General features: G+C 39.3%; 2 protein-coding genes across 2 annotated transcripts in view; one reads left to right on the top strand and one right to left on the bottom strand.

The window, feature by feature from the left end:
• Positions 1-807: 807 nt before the first annotated feature.
• Positions 808-9,450, bottom strand: mrps23 (mitochondrial ribosomal protein S23). The gene is made up of 5 exons (XM_084951350.1): positions 9,263-9,450; positions 7,325-7,504; positions 6,312-6,389; positions 4,188-4,311; positions 808-1,209 (listed from the first exon to the last, which is right to left on the bottom strand). Exons 1-5 carry the CDS (start codon positions 9,304-9,306, stop codon positions 1,096-1,098), a joined length of 540 nt encoding a protein of 179 aa, XP_084807476.1. The 5' UTR covers positions 9,307-9,450; the 3' UTR covers positions 808-1,095.
• A 9,668-nt stretch (positions 9,451-19,118) lies between these two features.
• ngef (neuronal guanine nucleotide exchange factor) overlaps positions 19,119-20,405 on the top strand; it is a 37,043-nt gene continuing 35,756 nt past the window's right edge. Inside the window, exon 1 of the mRNA XM_084950383.1 lies at positions 19,119-19,502. Within this exon, the coding sequence (XP_084806509.1) occupies positions 19,295-19,502 (208 nt within the window). The 5' untranslated portion in view covers positions 19,119-19,294. The remainder of the gene's footprint in view (positions 19,503-20,405) is intronic.

The following is a 20,405-nucleotide window of genomic DNA, read 5'->3' as shown; positions in this document are numbered from 1 at the left end:
TTCCACTGAGAAGCTGAACAGGTTTATCTAATAAAGTGGCTATTGAGTTTATATCAGGCTAAAACCAGCAGTAGTTTACAAACAGTGGACAAACATTCTATGTCCCCAAATAAAGACAGGTCCGGCCAAGTGAGTGCGTGAAGTTCAAACTGTTTTCCTCTTTCTCTGTACATCCTCGATTTCTTTCCTTGTAACTTGTCCCTCTCCTCGAGGTTTGGAAGGTGCAAAGAAGACATAAGAAACAGGCAGAGTTAACAGGAATTAATGCCATCCTTTTGTTGCAGCTAAATTATGTCAAAAGATGAATGGCACAGCTGCATTAAAACTATTGCATTGTTTCTCTGCATTTCGTGTTCTTTGGCATAACTGAACTGATGATATGCTTTATTTTAAGGGCGACTTAATTAAATTCTCAGTGTAGTACCATCTTACAAAAGACTGTTTTTGATAATTTCTCTCACACACAAAATGAAGGCCAAAGTTTAAAGGCATCTTAACAACCAAAACAACTTATAGATATGATAAAGTAGATGTTGGCATAGTTCTCCCGAATTCAAGCTGTAAGACTATTTTATATATTTAAAGTTATTGTGCAAAGGATACACCCTGTGCATACTCGCTTCCTCCTCTGTCCACGTGATGCTTGTAGGTATTGAGGCATCATTCAACACGTTACGCAGAAATTAATTTCCAGGTCAGCAAGAAGGCAAGATAGATGAGGTGCAAACCACAAAAACTAAAAAAACTTGGGAAATTTCAGATCAGAAAAGTTCAAAACTATTACAATAATTTCACAACAATTCTACATGTTATAACAATGTGTTTTATTGCCAGACATAAGACCTCTAAATACATTCTTTTCTGTTTTTTTTTTTTGTAACTTTTCACCTGCACTGACATATGATTTATAGCGCCATTGAATCTTTAATGGCAACATGCTGCCGCTGGTGCAGTGTGCAATGGGCTTTCAAGAAATTAAAAACAGACATAATTGTTGGGTGTCAGAGTCAGCGCAAAAACAGAAATAAATTGATCATAACAGCTGGTAAGAGAGAAAATATGCAGTTCACCAAATGATTCTTGAGCTACTGTGATCTATGAATTTTTATCTTCTGTTGTCTTCGTTGTGTCAGTCCCAGTGGACTGCTGCTCTGCCAACATGTCTATCAGTTTCAGGTCAAGCACAGGATCCCTGGACTCGGCCAAAACCTGCAGAATAAAAGCAACACAATGATAATATGCAATAATCAAAACAAAACTGTGTTTGTACTTGTTGTGAATTAGTAACCAGATTTATTCTCAAGTTATATTTTTGTTTTTATTTTTTAATAAAAGCAAAAAAGCAAGCAAACTTTTTCCCTTTTTGAGGCGAGTTTTGAGGTGAAGAATAAAATGAATTGAATCCATTACCTGACAAAGTTGCTGGTTTAAGAAAAAGTGGCTATAGTAATTTATGACTAGAACTAGTCACTAGACATTTTGAAAAACATTGAAAGCGCATTTCTGAAACAAAAAATGAGTAAAACTTCCCCTCACTTTCCCTTCATCCAGAGAAATCCCTGGGTTAGGCCTTTTTCACAGGAGAAAAAGTATCGAAACAATTAAGACACATTTATTCTAAACACCACGTTTCAGTGGCTTTTAAACACCAAAATACGCTGTGCCAAAGATTGGTCTACCCCAAGGATTGGGTCTCCCATTGCCAGTGCCAGAAGAATTGATATGATTATGATTGATATGAAGGGTAGGGTAACTGTTATGTATTATTATTGTTGAATAACAGCTTAAGAATTTATTTGTCTAGACAGTGTTTAGTTAAAAATGGCAACAGTATTAGAAGCTTCAAGGTGAAGGAATATTAAATCCTATGGAAGGTGGGTAATCGGGACCGTGTGAGACTAAAAACAATATTAATATTAATACTGATATTATATCCAATATAACTATATAATATCAGCCAAGGTTGTGTTCACAGTCACTAAGAGAATTCATTAGGTGAAAGGTGAGAGAACAGGGAAATACATTTAGTACACATGTAGTAGAGAAGAAGCCCTCCCTTCTAAGTGCTGTTCCCCAGGGTTGGATGAGACAGTGCTGAGAGGCTGGAACCAGCTTGGGGCACCAACGAAGGGAGAATTAAGTCAAACTATTAGTTTCAATCAATTAAACAGATGCACAGTCTCATATAAAACTTTGTATACTGTTAAGTTGAGGTACTTTTTGTTTTTGAAAGATTGACTGCAGCTAACTGTTTTACAGCCAGGGGTGCACATAAGTGGTCCGCAGGTGCGCATTCGCTGTCAAAATTAAAGACGCGCACCAGATAAGAAGTTGCAACGCGCGTTTGCGTACATAAGATTCCCTGGAGGAGGACAGACATTTGTTTAGAACTCTTAAAGATGTCGAAGAAGCAAGATTTAAGCAATTACTTTGGTGTTCCTCCACCTCCAAAGAAATGTCAGGAGTCCAAACCACAAAAAAAGTGCGTATTCTCGGAAAAGTGGTTGCAGGAGGTGAGCTGGCTTCAAACAAATGATGAATGCACAGAGATGTGGTGCAGAATATGCCGTGAAAATCCCACTCTAGCGGACAAAAACAGTGCTTTTTATATGTACGCGAACGTGCGTTGCAACTTCTTATCAAGTGTTTTGACTGGTGATTTTTCAAAGTGGATAAACAAACACATTATCATAACAGAGGACTCTTTTCCACTTCTTCAAAGGACAAGTTAGCCACAATGTGTGAAACTCGGGAACCCATTGCACACCCATTTTTCTGCTGTAGCATTGACCCGTATGCATGAATTATATGGAATGAAGACACAGTTCCAAGAGCAAACACACTTGGCCAGTGCTGACAGTGGTCATCCCATAATCTCTGACAAACTATCCCCACTGCTTCACTGAATGGAACACAAGTAAGAGAGATGTAACATGTGAGACCATTGTTTAATCTGCCTCCATAGTGACATCTCTCACCTTCTCAACAAAATCCAAACTGTTCTGGATGTGGTGTTCAGAGCTGCCTACCAATGGGTTGAGGATCGAAGCCAGAAACGTTGTGATTTTATAGGTGACCCAGCTGATCATACAGACAATTGGTCTTAAAGGCACACCCTGTTTATCCTTCTTCAGTAAACAATACAGACTTGATGTAGCTTCCCCTGGGTGTAGCCTGTGGTAGGAGGTCTGGTCAAGGGGTTTGTCTTGTTGTAACTGCTTCAGACAATCTTTCACCCTCTTCTTGTAGTCACTTCCTGGGTATCATTTCAGGGGCTCCTAAGCATTTTTTTTTCACCAAGCATGGACAAAATTGTCCATAACCTCTTTAAGATCACCATTTAATATTGTGAACAGCAGATGAGACAGTGATGTTTGACTCTGATTAATTTATCCTCAGCAGCAGAGGTGACTCTTGGTTGTCCTTTCCTGGGGCGGTCCTTATGTGAGCCAGTTTTGTCGTAGCGCTTGATGGCTTTTGCGACTGCACTTGGGGACACGTTCAAAGTTTTAGCAATTTTCCAGACTGACTGACCTTCAGTTCTTAAAAGTTATGATGGACTGTCATTTCTCTTTACTTAGAATTCATATTATGGAAAGAACCAATCAGCTAACAGTTGTCAAATAGGGCTCTGAGCTGTGTACGACCCTGACCTCTGCACAACACAACTGATGGTCCCAAACCCATTAAGGCGGCAAGAAATTCCAAAAATGAACACTGACAAGGCACATCTGTGAAGTGAAAACCATTTCAGGTGACTACATCATGAAGCTCATTGAGAAAATGCCAGGGGTTTGCAGCAATGCCAACAAAGAGTGGCTACTTTCAGGAATCTAAAATATACCATATATTTAGAGTTATTTATCTTTTTCCCCCTTTGCTCCATAATTCTATATATCTTGCTTCATATATTTGATTTCTTTAGTATGTTTCTAAAATGTAAAAGTGGTAAAAATAAAGAAAAACTATTAAATGAGATGGTGTGACCAAACTTTTGACTGGTTAGATGAATCTTTGGATGTACTTGGCACCTTTTTCTTTAGTAAAACCTTTTGTTTTCACACGACTACATAATTTAGCTGACTGGCATAACATAGTTTGCAGCTTGCAAAAATGTGACCATGTCAAAACAGGACAAACAACATTTTTGTAGGAACCCAAAGTAATAATTATAACAAGAGTCTTACAGGAGGAGCTCCTCGCCTTCTCAGGATGATACCTTCTTTAAGTAAAGCCTTCCCAGTCTCTTTAAACAAAGAGGACTTATCCAGCATGCCATGGCTTTTTAACTCTCTGTACTTGTCAACAAACCTGCGGGATTAAAAAGATAAGAGGAAGAGTGTGAAAATTGCCTGTCAAACTGTTATCGTTGCATTTTTCATGGATTTAACTTAACTTACGATTGGTAGGTGTATGTGTAGTAAAAATGATTCATGGCGTTACTTCCATTTGCTTTTGACACAGTTGCAATGTATGCTAAAACTGGTTCTTCACACTACTGAATTCCTCTGACCCTTCTTTTCAACAATGTCCTTGTCTTTGAGCCTTGTTTGTTGGGGTCTCATATTCAGTAACGTCACTCAAGTATTCCTTAAAAGTTTCTGTTGTCATTTTGTCTTTTATTGTCCTCACATTCCTAATGTACTGATGTGTACAACTGCAGTAGCCTAAGCTTTAACACATGCTCTGCTGGTGACTGCCCCCCTTCTAAGATCTGTGTATCAACCTAACATGATGTGATCAAACTTTATTCCAACTACATGATTGCTTTGGCATTGTGCTATTTTCATTGTCACTGGTTTGTTGTGTTCTCTGTCAAAACATGGATGTCGAATTTCTACTGGCCATGAACCATTTGTCACCAAGCTCTACTTGAATGAGTCATAGATTATTGATAAATTGCTAAACAAAAATGCAAGTACTAGATTGAAAATGAGTTTAAAAACATCTAATATCCAGAGACAAATTTTAAAAGGTTTTCAGAAAGACTGGAGTACTGTGTGTGTTATTCTGAACTAGGGGTGGGCGGTATAAACGGTATACGGTAGAAACGATATAAATTTGGCCAACGGTAGAGATTTTGATTATACCGTTCTACCGCGATAGCGCATGTTGATGGTGTCATCAAGCTGCGGCTATTTGGGTCGAAAGCATCGCAGCGGCTACAAACAACATCATCATCTGCAAATTATGCCGGGCGACAGTAATAGCAAAGAGACGAAGCACTTTTGGAAGATGGGGAAAGCCAAAAACTGCGCTTCCTCCACTTCCCTACCATTGATTCATTAATGCTGAATTCTCTCGCAGCTGCTCTATTCCCATGTAGTTGCAGTATATTAATGACTAACCTCGTATTGTGGATGGATTATCTCAGTTGTTCTCCTGACTGAAGTTTGGTCCGTTTATAGCATCCTGCCATGCAATTGCATTTGTCCCTAACCACCAGAAACCCTCACGTTAACTTTTATCGAGTGGAAAAGGGTTAGCGGCCATCCTTCAGCTTCACTGTGCTAATGTTATGCTAACATAGCTGTTTTGCTAGCAATCACGTAGCACATCATTATATACCAGCTAGCTCAACTTCAGTAACCCTACAAATGTCACTGCTGTTTAGTTTTCTGACTTCATTTATGTTGGAAGTGATAGCAGAGCTGTACTTTTTAATTTTTTCAGAAATCTCTCAGTCAGAACATGCTATATATATCATGTTTAGGTGGAAACTAGCGAGTTAACTTCCTGCTAACTTCTAACTCCGTTGAATTTAATAAATTCTGTTTTCATGGATGCCTGGATGTTAAACTTAATTGTTACACCTGGTAAAGCAGCAACGCTGATCATTTTATTAAAGATGAAAGACACTTTAGACACTTTTTAACTCTCAGTGATGCCGCAGTGTTCGTTTGACTTTGGGACCTGAAGTAGACGGAGTTTTGGACCCAGATTCCTCCGCGAGGCTCCTGACTACGGCAGCCGTAATGCTCCGGCAATCCATCAAGCGGTGCAGCTTCATAGCTTACTACTATGAAGCCGCATGTCGTACTAAAGCATTTTTGACAGATTTCTGCGCTCCATGTACTACATAAAATCGGTTCGAGGTCAGTAAGCACAACCAGAATTCACACATAAGGTGCACTGTCGATTTTTGAGAAAATTAAAGGATTTTAAGTGTGCCTTATAGTGTTTAAAATACGTTATGCAGAAGAAAATAATATATTGCGATATATATCGTTACCGCATATGCTTCAAATTATACCGTGATATGGATTTTAGGCCATATCGCCCAGCCCTATTCTGAACACAGTCAAACATACCTCTGACATGTAGAAACAAAGTTTGATTTGGAGAGATCAAGAGCCCGCAAACCTCTCCCATACTGCTCATAGAATCCCCTAGCAAAAACAAAAATCAAACAAAAACAACACAAGTTAGAAGTTAGTGAAGCCTACAAAAATATTTCACTTAGTATCAACACTTAGTTATCACTGTTTAAAATGTAAAATTGTTCCAAACCAAGACTAAATCCTCAAAACATGTGTCCACTTTGTGCTGATCAGAATTATGGTTTTGGTAGAAAAAAAAAGGAAGAATATGCAAACTACATGTATTTTGTCTATATTCCTGTATTTATATAAGAAAAAAAATCTGGGTTAATATCTGAAGAATATTTCTCCCATTTCTGTGTAGTGTTATTTATTTAGGAAACAAAGTGGACCTATGGCATATTCATATTCATTTTTTGTGACAAATAACCATTCATTTCTCCTCTCTCAGTCGAGACATTTAACATTTTATTTTACAGAACAGAGTTTTTTTTTCTTCTTTTTTACAGCGCCCATTCAAAAGGCAACAAGTAGGTATTAGCAATGTTTCAGGTGATTTTTTTTCCCTTTCTTGTTGCATAATTTGATGACTTATCAATCTTCAGTGAACTGGCTCATCTAGCACTTGAAGGAGCTATATATAATCAAAATGAAATAAATTTTTAATTATAATAATATAAATGAACCTAGCCTATGGACCAAGTTGCATATGGAATAATGTAACATGCATTTCAGGATAATGTATGAAGTATAATACTTTGCATGTTGTTACTGTGAACTGAAACTTATTCTCAAAGAATTCAAATAGAGTATCTGAATACCAGTCTCTTAGATGCTCCGCTTCCGACTTTTAAATGACAGAATGCTATCAATCTGAGAGACTGATAAAGCCAGAAATGTATATTATGTGTGTGCTAAGGTGCCGTTTTCACAATATTTATAAAGGAGCCTTCAGATATAGGGAAAAAGTTATTTTCATTGCCATGAGTGTGCCATGAACTTACGTTCTAATTTTATCCTCACGGTAGAAGATTTCAGGCACAATTTCCTGTTTCTTAGCAGAAGGGCTGGTAACTGGTTTCACATGAAGTGGGGCCCTCTTTGGTGGAAAAGTCTTGTACACATCATACCAGAGAGGTTTTTCCTTTGGCTTTATGACTCCAGAGCGTATCAGGTCTCTAACCCTGTTGATAATATGAAAACACACAATTCCTTATCATTAACTGTACAGGAGAATGCTTTACAAAGGATGGCATTACAACTTCTAATACTGAAACTCTTTTTGCACAAGTTGTTTATGCTTTAAAAATAAAATAAAATAAAGTCAGATATTTTTTACCAAGTCATCTCTCACATCCCATGATTTTTAATGTTTTCTGCTTGTGACTGGCTACAGGACTTTGACTGGCAGGCCCCAGTCCATCAGGATTGGCAACAGGACTAAAGCCAGCATTAATACAAACACTGGCATTCCACAAGGTTGCGTCCTCAGTCTCATCCTCTACACCCTGTACACCCACGACTGTGTCACCTCCAACAAAGTAACATCATTTTGAAGTTCGCAGACAACACTGCAGTGATCAGTCGCATCACTGGGGGGGACGAAGCGGCTTACAGGAGAGACACCGGTCTGGTGTGATGGTGTGAGGACAACAACCTCACACTCAACACCGACAAGACAAAGGAGATAATAGTGGACACGGGGAAGAAGAGGAGGCCTCACCAGCCGCTGTTTATCAGGGGGCCTTGAAGTGGAGAGGGTGAGCAGCTTTAGGTACCTGGGCGTCTACATCTCTGAGGACCTCACCTGGTCACTGAACACCACACAGCTGGTCAAGAATGCTCAGCAGCGGCTGTATTTCCTGAGAAGGCTGAGGAATTTTGGTATGTTGGCCAAGATCCTCAGCAGGTTCTACAGCTGCATTGTATTGAGCATACTGACCAGCTGCATCATTGCATGGTATGGCAGCACTACTGCTATGGACTGCAAACGGCTGCAGAGAGTGATAACAACTGCGGAGAAGATCATCAGGACTCCGCTGTCCTCTCTGCAGAGCATCTACCATCGCAGAGTCCAGAGGAGAGCTGCCTCCATCCTCAAAGACCCCACACCCCCCCAACACAGACTGTTCACACTTCTGCCCTCGGGGCGGAGGTTCAGAAGTGAGAGATCCAGAACATCCAGACTCAACAACTCCTTGTTCCCCACTGCCATCAGACTCCTGAACAGCTGACCTATTTTTGACAATTATTATTATTTTTATATATATATATATATATATATATATATATATATATATATATATATATATATATATATATTTTTTTTTTTTTGCACATCAGGTCATCCTACATATTAAGCCAGCATATTAAGCTATAGCTCGTTTGCACACATCCCTGTTTCAAATCTCCATATTTTGTCTCCCTTTCTGTCTTCATTTATTTATTTGTATTTGTTATTTTGTTTGTTTGTTATTTATTTGTTAAAAACTCAAACTCCCACATTATTATTTAATGATCACATTATTTCAAGAATGTAATAAATATGTTTGTAAGAATTTTAACGCTAACTAGGTACACGTATTTGCAATATTTATCAGGATCCAGCAAGCGCTGTTTCGGTGCATCAGATAGAGAGCAGAGCTTTTAATGTCGCAAAACTGGTCGCATGCCGATGACGTCATCACGTCGCCCCTTTTTTAAAGGGTCACAGTTCCCGTGACTAATGTTTCTTAATTAATTAAATTATTTTAATAGTTGTAAACCCACGTGTTGCCTGAATAAAACACGTATTACTGCCCAAGGCTAGCACATATACTGTACCAACTAACGACTCTTTATAGTGCCGGAAATAGTATCACCATCATCGACATTGTGGATACAGCTAAAAGCCACATTAGCTTCATCATTACTTGAATAAAAAGCGTAAACATTGGTCTTACCTTGTGAATACCGTTCCAAATCTCTCTAGTCTACTACCTGCCATGTGGAGCTTTTCGTCGACAGATCTAGCTATATAATTCCCCTTTTCTAGCAAAAATCTGCATTAAAGTTGACCATTGTTTGCAACACTGTCGAAACAACCCGTTCGGATGCTGTCATGCGATTGTAGTACGGGTGCTTTGAATGGTCAAATTGTGCGCATTGATACTGAAATATTGGTTCTTCCGATACCAGACATTTATGTTCCAGAATCGACTTTCGTATTACATTATCGATATTATAGTAATTTAGGGTAAATTTGTAGCTTATAATTTACAAGAACACAGTGGAAAGTAACTATACTATTGGATTGTCTGAATAGGAACTACTTCTTCTGCCTATCACAGTGAGTTGGGAAATACGACTGTATAAATGCATCACGGCTCACGTGTGCGCGCTAGTTCAGTTTTCTATCATAAGCAGAGTTGCGTACGGGGCTATTTGAGCTCCACAAAAAGCAAAGATGCGGTTTGTGACACATGTGGCAAGGCCACAAACCTTGACAAACACAAACAAAAGTAAATTGTAACACAATATGATGAGGCGAACTGGAGGAGGAGGAGAGACTTTGTGTCTAGGATTTGTGTTCAAATGACGGGAATTCGCCGCATTCTTAAAACTGCAGAATCCCATTTGTTCAAATTGCAGAGTATTTACAGTGTATTATATAGACTAGGTATATATAAAATATACAGTAAAACGGTCGTTGTATGCTTTAAAAAACTCAAAATATTTCATACATAAGATAAATAGACAATGACATGTATCTATAATGTTTTTTCTCAGCTTTACTATTTTCAATCAGTCACATTTGTTTTGGAATGGAAAGGGAATATTTAAAATGTAGGTATAGATTTCAGGGTTGTTTTTTTTTTTTTTAGTTCTTGTGTGAATTCTTCATAATTAAACAAGAAGAACAATAGTCTGATGTCTTGTAGTCATTATACAGTTGTATTTCCGAATGCGGTTTGGAATACACTACTTTTCATTTTTATTTACCAAACACATCACGTTTTTACGCAAATGGTAAATGACCTGAATTTGTATAGCGCACTTAGTCCCTATGGACCCCAAAGCGCTTTACACTACATACAGCCATCCACCCATTCACACACTGGTGTTGTAGCCACAGCTGCCATGGGGCGCACTGACAGAGGCGAGGCTGCCGGAGACTGGCGCCACCGGGCCCTCTGACCAATGCCAACAACTCTCTATCGAAAACGTTGTACTTATGCAAAGTATTGGTATCGATACCAGCCTGAATTTTACTTGGTATTGGATCCCAACAATGCTGGATCCTTTTCCAGCCTGATCTCTCCAACTGTGGAGGTATTGTACAGACGACACAGGAGCTGTAACTTTCCATTCCGACTTTATTCATCTCCAAACTACAACTGGACACATTGCGCCAAAAACCAGCAGAACCCCTTCCCCCGACCTGGGTGTGAGTGGAGCCCTCTGGTGGGCCACCACACAACCATTCATTATGGAGGTGGGTGCCTTGGATCCTGGGGTCAGGGCTGTGGTTTCTCAGCAGTCTGAAGGTAAAATAAATCTGTGTGCTCCAGAAGGAAACTATGATTTTGGTAAACAGGAATTGCTCTCTATTTAGCTGGCAATGGAAGAATTGAGGCATTGGTTGGAGGGGACAGGGTATCCACTGGTTGTTTGGACTGACACAAAATTCTCTCTTAACTGTTGCCAGAGAAGAAAGAAACCGTCCTCTTCCATTATTATGTACATGGTGGTAAGGTGTCTTGTGGGAACTGACGAATTGAAACAAATGAGTGTGCTGTGTGCACAACAGTGTGACAAACATTACCTGTCCTTTTATTAACTGCAATAGTGGTGATCATTAGCCGCTAACTAACTGGGTAAGGGTGTCATGGGCCTGTAGCACTGTCCACTGTTTTAGGGAACATATTTAGTTTTACAGTAAGATACAGGGCTGTTCCCTGCCTTTCTGGGGGGCTTATATTTCACTATTAACAATAACAACAACAAACAAACTATCCAGAATGAATTTTGACATAATTATGGATTATTATAATAATGATATTTAAAAACAACACAGTTTTAAAGAAAATACATTAAGACACCGATTAAATATATTAGATTTATATTTCAAATATGACAAAAATGCTGATTTTACAGCAGCAAAATTATTGTATCACTACAGTTTAAATGTGTAATAAGCTCACCCATCTGCCTTGCACAGAGTGGATAGTGAAACTAATTGAATCATTATAAATACAGTATTTTATATTTATTACTTAAAAAAAATTCTCATTACTTAATTATTATAGCACTAGGAATAAATAATAAGGGAAGGATGTGGATCAGCGCTATGATGCAAACCTGTGGCCATAGTACATATAGTCTTCTGGAGAAGGTAAAAATGTCATTGTGTGTGCATGTGTGTGTTTTATGTGTATAGATTTTTTAAAAATTATTTCTCATTGACCAGATATGCCCTGTAAGGACAGGAGGAGGAAACAGCTACAAAAGGAGCTATGTGAGGCTGCTAAAGGTATTGGATCCCTCACCAGCTGGATTAAAAGAGCACAGGTAACATTAACACATGTACCAGTTGTTGAATTGCAGAGGTATTCAAGAATGAAATCAATAATAAACACAACTGCAATGTTATGGTTCTATAACATGTTTCTATCATTACTTTATTAAGGATTAGGTGCAAGAGTTGTTAAGTGTGGACAATTAAATAATAGATTAATGCAACAGCAAATTGTGCCTTGTTCTCAGATGGACCACAAGTGGAAAGTGATAGATCAGACAAGGAAATGGAAGGAGGAAGAGAGTGAGTCACAGGCAGAGGCAAGTTTATTTTCCACAGTTTTTTTCATCAGTTTCATCACCATATGGTTCCAAGTGCTGTCACCAATCTTTGCATTATATTTTTATCTCATAACACTTGTTTAATCAGCTACCATCTCTCCTATGGACTTTTTAATGTCTACAGTCTCAGATCAACACAGTCCCGCCCTCCAGCACTATCAGCATGAGCACCACCAGCAACCCTTTAACAGCAACATTGTATGCCATCAGCTAAAACATAGGCTAGGTTTGCTTTGCATTGTCTCCACGTGATCACAAAGATATAGTATGATGCAATTCCATATTAGACTCTTCATGCATGTCGGTTGTTGTTATTCAGCCTGGTTCTATGTGCCCCTTTTTAACTTTGAGCACCCGCCCCTTCAAACATCTCTGCACGACCCTCGCCACTCCTGTATGGTCCTTCCAAGGTCAGAGGAAAGTGATTCACTGGGCTCATACTGCCAGATTCACTTGCTATCAGGTTGAGAATCTGATTGCTTCTTTCATGCAACATTGGTTTTGGTGGTGATCTTTGGCCAAAGATGTCAAAGAGTATGTTTCTTCTTGTTCTACAAAACCTCCAGTTCTCCACCTACCAGGTTATTAAGGCTATTACCCACATTGGGTCATTCTTGGGAACATATTGTGTTTCATTTTGTCACACAACTACCACCCTCATGTAATACTGTAATATTAACTATTATTGATAGTTTTTCCAAAGCTGTCCATTTCATAGTTCTCCTTAAAACTTGAGACTGCTCAACTTCAAAGTGTTTTTCGCTTGCATGCATTCGCTGAGGATATTGTCTCCGACCAGGAGCCTCAGTTCAAAGCTCGTGTCTGGAAGGAGTTGTGTTCCAAACTTGGGGCTCAGGTCAGCCTCTCTTCTGGTTTTCAACTGCAGACTAATCGACAGGTGGCGCTGGCTAATCTAGAGCATGAGGCCACTCTTTGCTGTATTACATCTACTAAGCTATCTCTTTGGAGTTTCTAGCTTTTCTGGGTGGAATATGCCCATAACTCCATGACCTACAAACTCAAAAGTACTCTGTTCCCTCTGTCCAGCACCACATTTGTTGTTGCCGCTGTCTATTAAGGTGCACCTGTGCCAGAACAGTATGAGGAACAGAATAAATGCATTGCTGACTGCCATGTTATGAACCAGACCAGAGAGTGGTTGTCCAATAAATATCCCTCTATGAACAGAATCTAAAAAGCTTGCACCTAGTCTTTTTCTCTTTTTCTCTTTTCATGCCTCCCAGCTCAAAGTGGTCTGGACCAGTCAACTGCCCTTTCCTCCAGTCATAAGAAATATAGATTTCCTTCCCTTATTTAAGTCATAGCTCAAAACATACTTGTTTAACCTGGCTTACTCACTTTAATACAGATCTTGTTGTCAAATCTTGTTTATTTGTTTTTTGTATCTTAATTTATTTTAATCTACTGTTTTATTGATATGTTTTTCTCTCTTTGTAGGTAACCTTGGTTTTTAGAAGAGCACCCTCCAAATAAAATGTATTATTATTATTATTATTATTATTATTATTGTGTGTAAAGTGATTCTGACCGGTGAATCTGAAAGAAAATTTACCTTTATTTTCTTTGTTAAGAGATAAGATGAGATGAGATAGCCTTTATTTGTCAGTTGCAGTTTTTTTGCCCACAACCGAGATGACAGACCTTGCCGACCGTACATACAATACACAAACATCACATTGGGGAGACAGGTCAGGCTAGGTAGCGAGGAAAAAAACATCAAAATGTGTAACACAAAAAGGATAATACAGGAATGCACAGATATCAATACACCATAGCACAGTAAACACAGACAAGCAACATGGGAAAGTGTTCCAGTGTGTACAACTGATCTGGGACTGCTGCAATCTTCGATTGCACCTCCAGCTGATCCGGTGTCCACATCGGATGGTAGGTAAGCGTTGGAGGAGGCGTTGGATCTGGGGTAGGGAGGGTGATGCGTCAGTGAGTGCTTATCAGTATCAGTATATGTATGTGTGTGCGTGTCCATAGTTCAGCTGAGACAGTGTCCTTCGCCCTGCCAGGCTAAGTAAACAGTCTTCCAGCCAACCCAGGTGGCCTTGCATGGAATGGGAGGGAACAGACTAAACACAGTCGTTAACAGGGTGTTTTTGTTCAGCTCCAGCCTTGAGCCCACGGCTGGCGCCGAAGGGGTAACCGCATTATGATGGTGATTTTTCTTTTCTTTTGCAACAACTCATGAGAATTTCAAAGCTGTTCTTTAACACTCCGTCACTGGACTCTCAATCTCCCGTTGGAGAGCCGCGAGCTTCTCCATGATGTTATCAAATTTCCGCTCCGTGGTCTTGTCATTCTTGTGCTCAAAGAGCAGATTCTGGGACCTCACGACCGCAGTGAACTGCTCCAAGATGTAATCCAACTTCTGCTCAGAGGTGTTATTCTGAGTATTCACTGCAGCTGTTAGCTCCTCCAAGCTCTTAACCATGCTGCATTCAGTGAGCCCATTCTGAGAAGTCGCGCCTCATCCCATCGTTTCAATCCCAGCGGGCAGCCTTGGGGGGTTTCAACAGCCGGTTCCACTTTCTTAATTCTCCGATAAGCCAGGGCCAAGCCAGCTCCGATCAGCAAGAACCCTGTTATCATGGTTCCGAATAGGTAGATATCTTCAGCGTCCTCGATCGACAGTCCTGCCAGGCACACGATCCTCCATTTCTGCCACCCATCCATCGTGTATCCGGCAGGTAAAGTCCCTCCAGGGCACTCGGGCTCTCCCGAGCCCAAACTTCTTGAGAAAAGGGTGTCAATAGCATTCAGAGACCAGTTGAATCCATAATTCTCTTTTAGGTTTTAGAAACAGACTGTGAGAGAGTGTTCCAGGGAAAAAGTAATACAAAAAACACGAGACTAGACAAGGACATAAGAGCTAAGCAGGGAAGATAAGGGAGAGGAGAGGAGAAAAAGTGCGTCCGCCTCCTCCGAGAGCCAAAGAGAAGAGGAAACCCGTGGAACGGTTTTGGGGAACCCTTGGTGCACCCATGTTGCTGCTTATAGTGCTGACTCTTGTATGTGAAACACTTGGTTGATCTGACAGGGGTCCTGTTGCTGAGGTTGGGGTCATCCTGTAAACTCTTAAACGACCTCCACTGCTTCGGTGACTGGAACACAAGTAAGAGAGATGTCAATGATTTTGTCACTGAGCAGTGACAAAATTCTCAAGATAGTCTCCCTTTAGAAAACCACCAGGATTTGTCTCAGCATCACAGTAAAGTTCATCCCTTTTGCAAGGATGTTTTTCTCTGCTTGGGTGAGTTAGTCAGACAAATTTCCCCCCCACTTGTCCATGTCCCTGGTGTGACATCCTGTCTCTGGCCACTGAGGACACACTCTGTATTTTGTTGGTGTTTCCAACGCACAACAAGTAAGTCAAACGTCTTTTGTTGCCTGGTATTAGACTTTTCATGTTGTGGTACATGAACCTTGTCAGTGAATTCAGAACTCTTTTCAGAGTATTCTCATCTGAAAGAGTTGTAAGTCTCTGTCTTGATCTGCCCCTCTTTTGATTTTAGCACACAATGGTAAAATTTGTTTGTCTGACCCATTCATTGAGCAGCTGGCTGTGTGTTCTGGAGGATTTTTGTTACTTGGAGGCCCCTAACTCAAGAGCTCATTTGCAGACAAATTAGATTTAAATAAATATTTTAGACTAGATTTAGGGGTTTTATTCACTTTACGGATTTATGTTTATATATCTTGGGGTGTTTTTTAAATGAGAGAAGACAAATTTTATTTTTGTTATTTATTTCAACTTCGTCATCATCATCCTCAGTTTCTTTCTCTCATTACTTTTTTTTTTTTTTTTTTTTTTTTTTAAATTTGTCTGTTTTAGTTTATGCTTAATTATTACTGTGGTCATTGTTAATCCGTTAATTAATTTCTTGTTTTCTCAATCCTTAAATTATATTTCTTAATTTTTTAATTAATTAATCTTATTTTTCCATTCTACCCATGTCTACCAGGGGCTGGGGAGTGGCCTGCAGTATCACCCTCCTTCTACTGGATGGTGGCGCTTTAGCTCAGTCCTACTACTAGTTAGCACTGTTGCATTTTTTTATGTGTAATACCCTCTTTTGAACACACAATGTCACACTCTGTTGAATAGACCCGTGCTTACTACTTCTTCTCAGTTTCTCTTTCGGTTTTACACGAAGTCGTGCACCTTTTAAACAAAACAAAGACATGACATAGAACAATAACAAACATTTACACCACTTTCTTTAAAAAAAAATGGAAGTATGTTACCCAAATGACTTAAAACCATGTGGATATATCAACACAATTGTCACCATGTTGCTTTCCTAACATTTTTTTTCAATTAAACGACTCAAAAAGCAGTGACCACTATTTTACCGGCCTTAATTTTTCCCACAGTTTCAACTCCTGTGATTATTTGTTGCTTTAACCAGACCTCAATTTTCCCTGCAAACATCTTTATACGATATCTTTTATGCCGATTATGTGTAGTCGTTGCTTTTCTAATGATTTAGCTTACACTGCTTTAAATGCTATACAAAGTTTATAAGGTCCTCATGCTTCTGAGAGGAAAATCTCAACACATATGTTGTCGCTTTTCTCCTTAAGGCAGGGGACTTTAAACTTTCTATATTTAAATTGAAAATATTATATCATATATACATTAAGTTCTAAAAAAAATTATGGTTAGAATTTCAAATTGTTTTACATGATGTGATGGACCTCCATCTCTCTGGCTCAGAGACAAAAGCTGGCGCACCCAGGCAGTAAACACTTTTATTGCATGTGGTAAAAACAGAATGTTAACATGATTGATCAAAAAGTTGAAGGGAAGCCCTTAGACCCCATGTCCGACTCGAGTTTCATCTCCTACACCTTTTGGATATCTCCCTATAAGGAGATGACACTTCTCACATCACCATGGCAACCAGTTCCTATCCTCCGCTAAGGGCTGTAGAGAAAAGTGCCCATTCCATAACACCTGATTTATGGCCCTGCTTTTTCTCTAGTAGTCAGCCTTAAAGTTTGTACCTTCTGGTGCCATCTCTAGTGCAGGCAAACTAGACAGGTCAAAGGCATTAATCATCCATGTATAGGGATGGGAATCGAGAACCTGTTCTCTACAGGAAATGTTTTCTAGTAGTCTAAATTTCTTGTAATCGCAAGTCTGCTTGCCTATTGATTCAGCCTATCGGTTCATACTCTTAAATTACATTTAGTTGATTTCAGTTGTCGGAGGAGCAAAATACTAGTGCAGTCTACAGCATGGATATGGACATTGTATTCAGTTGTTTAAAGGAGGTGGCAGAAACACTCAGGACAGTCAAAAAGTCATGACCACACCATCAGTTCATCAGTAGGATGAACAAATTAAAGGTTTTCAGGCCACACTAACAGTAATGTTCAGTAATAAGCACAACTGAATTATTCATGATTTTCATAAATTCAAGATCTTCTATAGACATTTGACATTTGAGGTTTTTTCTCTTGCTTTCTCATTGAAGTCACGATTGTATTGCTTTACCAATGGCTCCTCTATGTGAGCAATGGAGATTTGGTTAACTTGAATGGTGGGAATGCTGCTCCCCAACTTATAGACTTCTCTATAAGGTAGTGAGAACTAAAATCCACACATACACGCACCCACCATTGTCCAACATCAGTAGCAACACACTTACCATTTCAGTAGCAAGACAGCCTTGCAGAAAACAATAAAAAGTGGGAAATCTTGCTGCATGCTTTAAATGTTAAAAAGTACTACCACCTGGTGGAAAAATATAGAAAAAAAATTAAAAGTAAATAGTACAAGAGCAAAATATTCCTTGATGTTAAGATAAATGTGGGAGCAAATGTTGGTTATTGGCCAGCTTAGCTACTTCAAGCTAATCCAAGGAAGTGAGATGGTGCATTGGTTAGCAATGTTGCCTGAGTTCAATGCCACCATCTGTGTGGAGTTTGCATGTTCTCCCTATGCTTGTGTGTGTTCTTTCCAGGTACTCCAGCTTACTCCCACAGTCCAAAGACATGTGATTGTGATTCTAAATTGCCATAGTTGTGAATGGTTATGTTTCTATGTGTTAGCCCTGCGTCAGATTGGTGACCTATGCAGGGAGAAGCTCGCCCCTTGCCCTATAGGATAGGCTCCAGCAACCTGCAAACCTGATAAGAGAATGGATGGATAGGTGATAATTAATCATTCATCCATTCTATTCGGTCTATTCCACATTCTTTATTTAGTTATATGATAATTATTAACATAATCGTTCTGTTTTCCTTTAAGAGTAAATAAAGCAGGAATCATGTAGGTTAGTGAATTCCACAGTAAACCATCTTCTGTTTGTAGAAACTGTGCAGGATCTTTATTTTACAGTAGAGGTTATTCCAGTAAACAAATTCTTTGCACTTCCTTTTTTGGTTGGTACTGTTCAAAGGAAGAGAAAGCAACTTTATTGCTCCTTGAAAAAAGGAAAAGATGAACTTTAAACTCTCCTTGTCAGCTGACTAGAGATAAAACTATTATGTGGGACAACGGATCAACAGGGTCAGAAACTCTTGAAGAACAAAGGCCAAGAACAAAAACATGCCTTGATTTCATGAAGGGATCTGAGAAATGTAGAAGGCACAGACATTTATAAGCATTTCCAAGTGGCTTTTCTGGTTCTGCAACAGAGAAAGTTTTAGAGCAGAAAGGCATTATAAGCTGGTAAGACTAGGTTGAGTTCAGGAATGTTGGCACATAACAGGGTGGTGCAGGGAGGGAGAAAGAGGGAGGGATACAAACAGAGGAGGGACAAAGAACAGGAGAGAGTCATAAATGTAATAATTACACTGTAGTCATAAATAAGCGTCAAGCACTCTTTCCACAGGTTACCCAAGTAGTTAACAACATTATTGCTGTACGGATAGGAGCAAGAGACGGCTGAGGATTCCCTTTTCTGATCTTAAAATTGTTTTCAACTGTATTCTTTTTTTTCCTTTTAATTTTTCACATGAATTTCTGATTCCAAGTGATGGATTTATTCCTGGATTCTGGCTAACTATGGCAAATTTCTTTCCACTCATTTCCTCAACACCAAACAACATTTTCCAGTCTTAGTTTTTCAGTAAATTGAGCAATAGATTTCACTATGTCTGTAGCTACCCTGTTCAGGGGTAAGTGGGGACAGAAACCAAAAGACGTCACAGAAAAGCAACCAGTTGTGGTTCAACCAAGCCAAGAGGAACATGATGATGATGACTCCAGCACTGGATTTAGTAGAGAACCTATTCGCAGGAACTCCCGCTTTTACCGGTCAATGAGGAAGAAGAGACTGATCTCATCTGAGCAATCTGAAAGTAAGACAAGAAGACTAGCACAGAATTTGGCTGTGACCACAATTTAACAATGAATTTTCTGTTAAGTTAATTTTAGCTGGGCTAAAAGCCCAGCTAAAATCTTTTTTTTTTACTTAGATGCTAGATGTATAGTTAACTTAAATTAATCATTTATATATAACTGTGCTTAAGCTAGGTTATGAATTCATTTCTCACACGTTGTTATCAAAGGCATCGTGTTAGGGACTGCTGTAGTTAATGGTGCAGTTGTTATTGAAAGTAGAACAAAGGCAGTTTCTATCCTTCAGTAGAAATCAACATGAATACAACCTGAGAAACTGGTTCTGTTTGAACCGCGTACAGCGGTGAATAATGTATTTCCCACGGGTAAATGGACTGGCGTTCAACCTATGACCTCATCAAAGCAAGAACAACCTTGAGTTTAAATGTTAAAATGAACCTACCTGGATAACAATATACTTAATGTCTTGCTATATATATATAACCCCAATATATAACCCCAATTTTGAACAAACAAACAAACAAACATGCTGTTTAAATGCTGTGTAAATAAGACTGGGATTTGTCTCTGCCTGATTTCCCCAATGACTTTCATGTCTGCTTCAATGAGCCCCTCTAGGACTACACTCACTTCAACACCAGGTGAACTACGACTCAGCTTGACCTCAGCAGAAGTGGCCCACGTGAAGTTGCAGGCCCTGACAGTATACTAGAATGGACACTGAGAGATTGTGCCAGTCAGCTGTCAGATAATGGGATCTCATCAGTGTTTCATACAGCCTGCAAACCTTGAGAATAAGGACTTGTATATATGTCTCCTATTCTTGGACCACTTACGCCCTCAGTACAATAATTCAACAAACTCAGCAGCAAAAACTTGCAAAACCTGACCTGAGCTTCTCC

This window comes from Perissodus microlepis, chromosome 14 (genome assembly GCF_051167445.1).
Source record: "Perissodus microlepis isolate ML-2025 ecotype Zambia chromosome 14, ASM5116744v1, whole genome shotgun sequence".
Classification (NCBI taxonomy): Eukaryota; Metazoa; Chordata; class Actinopteri; order Cichliformes; family Cichlidae; genus Perissodus; species Perissodus microlepis.
Note: the sequence above shows the minus strand (reverse complement) of the source record. Positions and strands in the feature narration are given on the sequence as shown.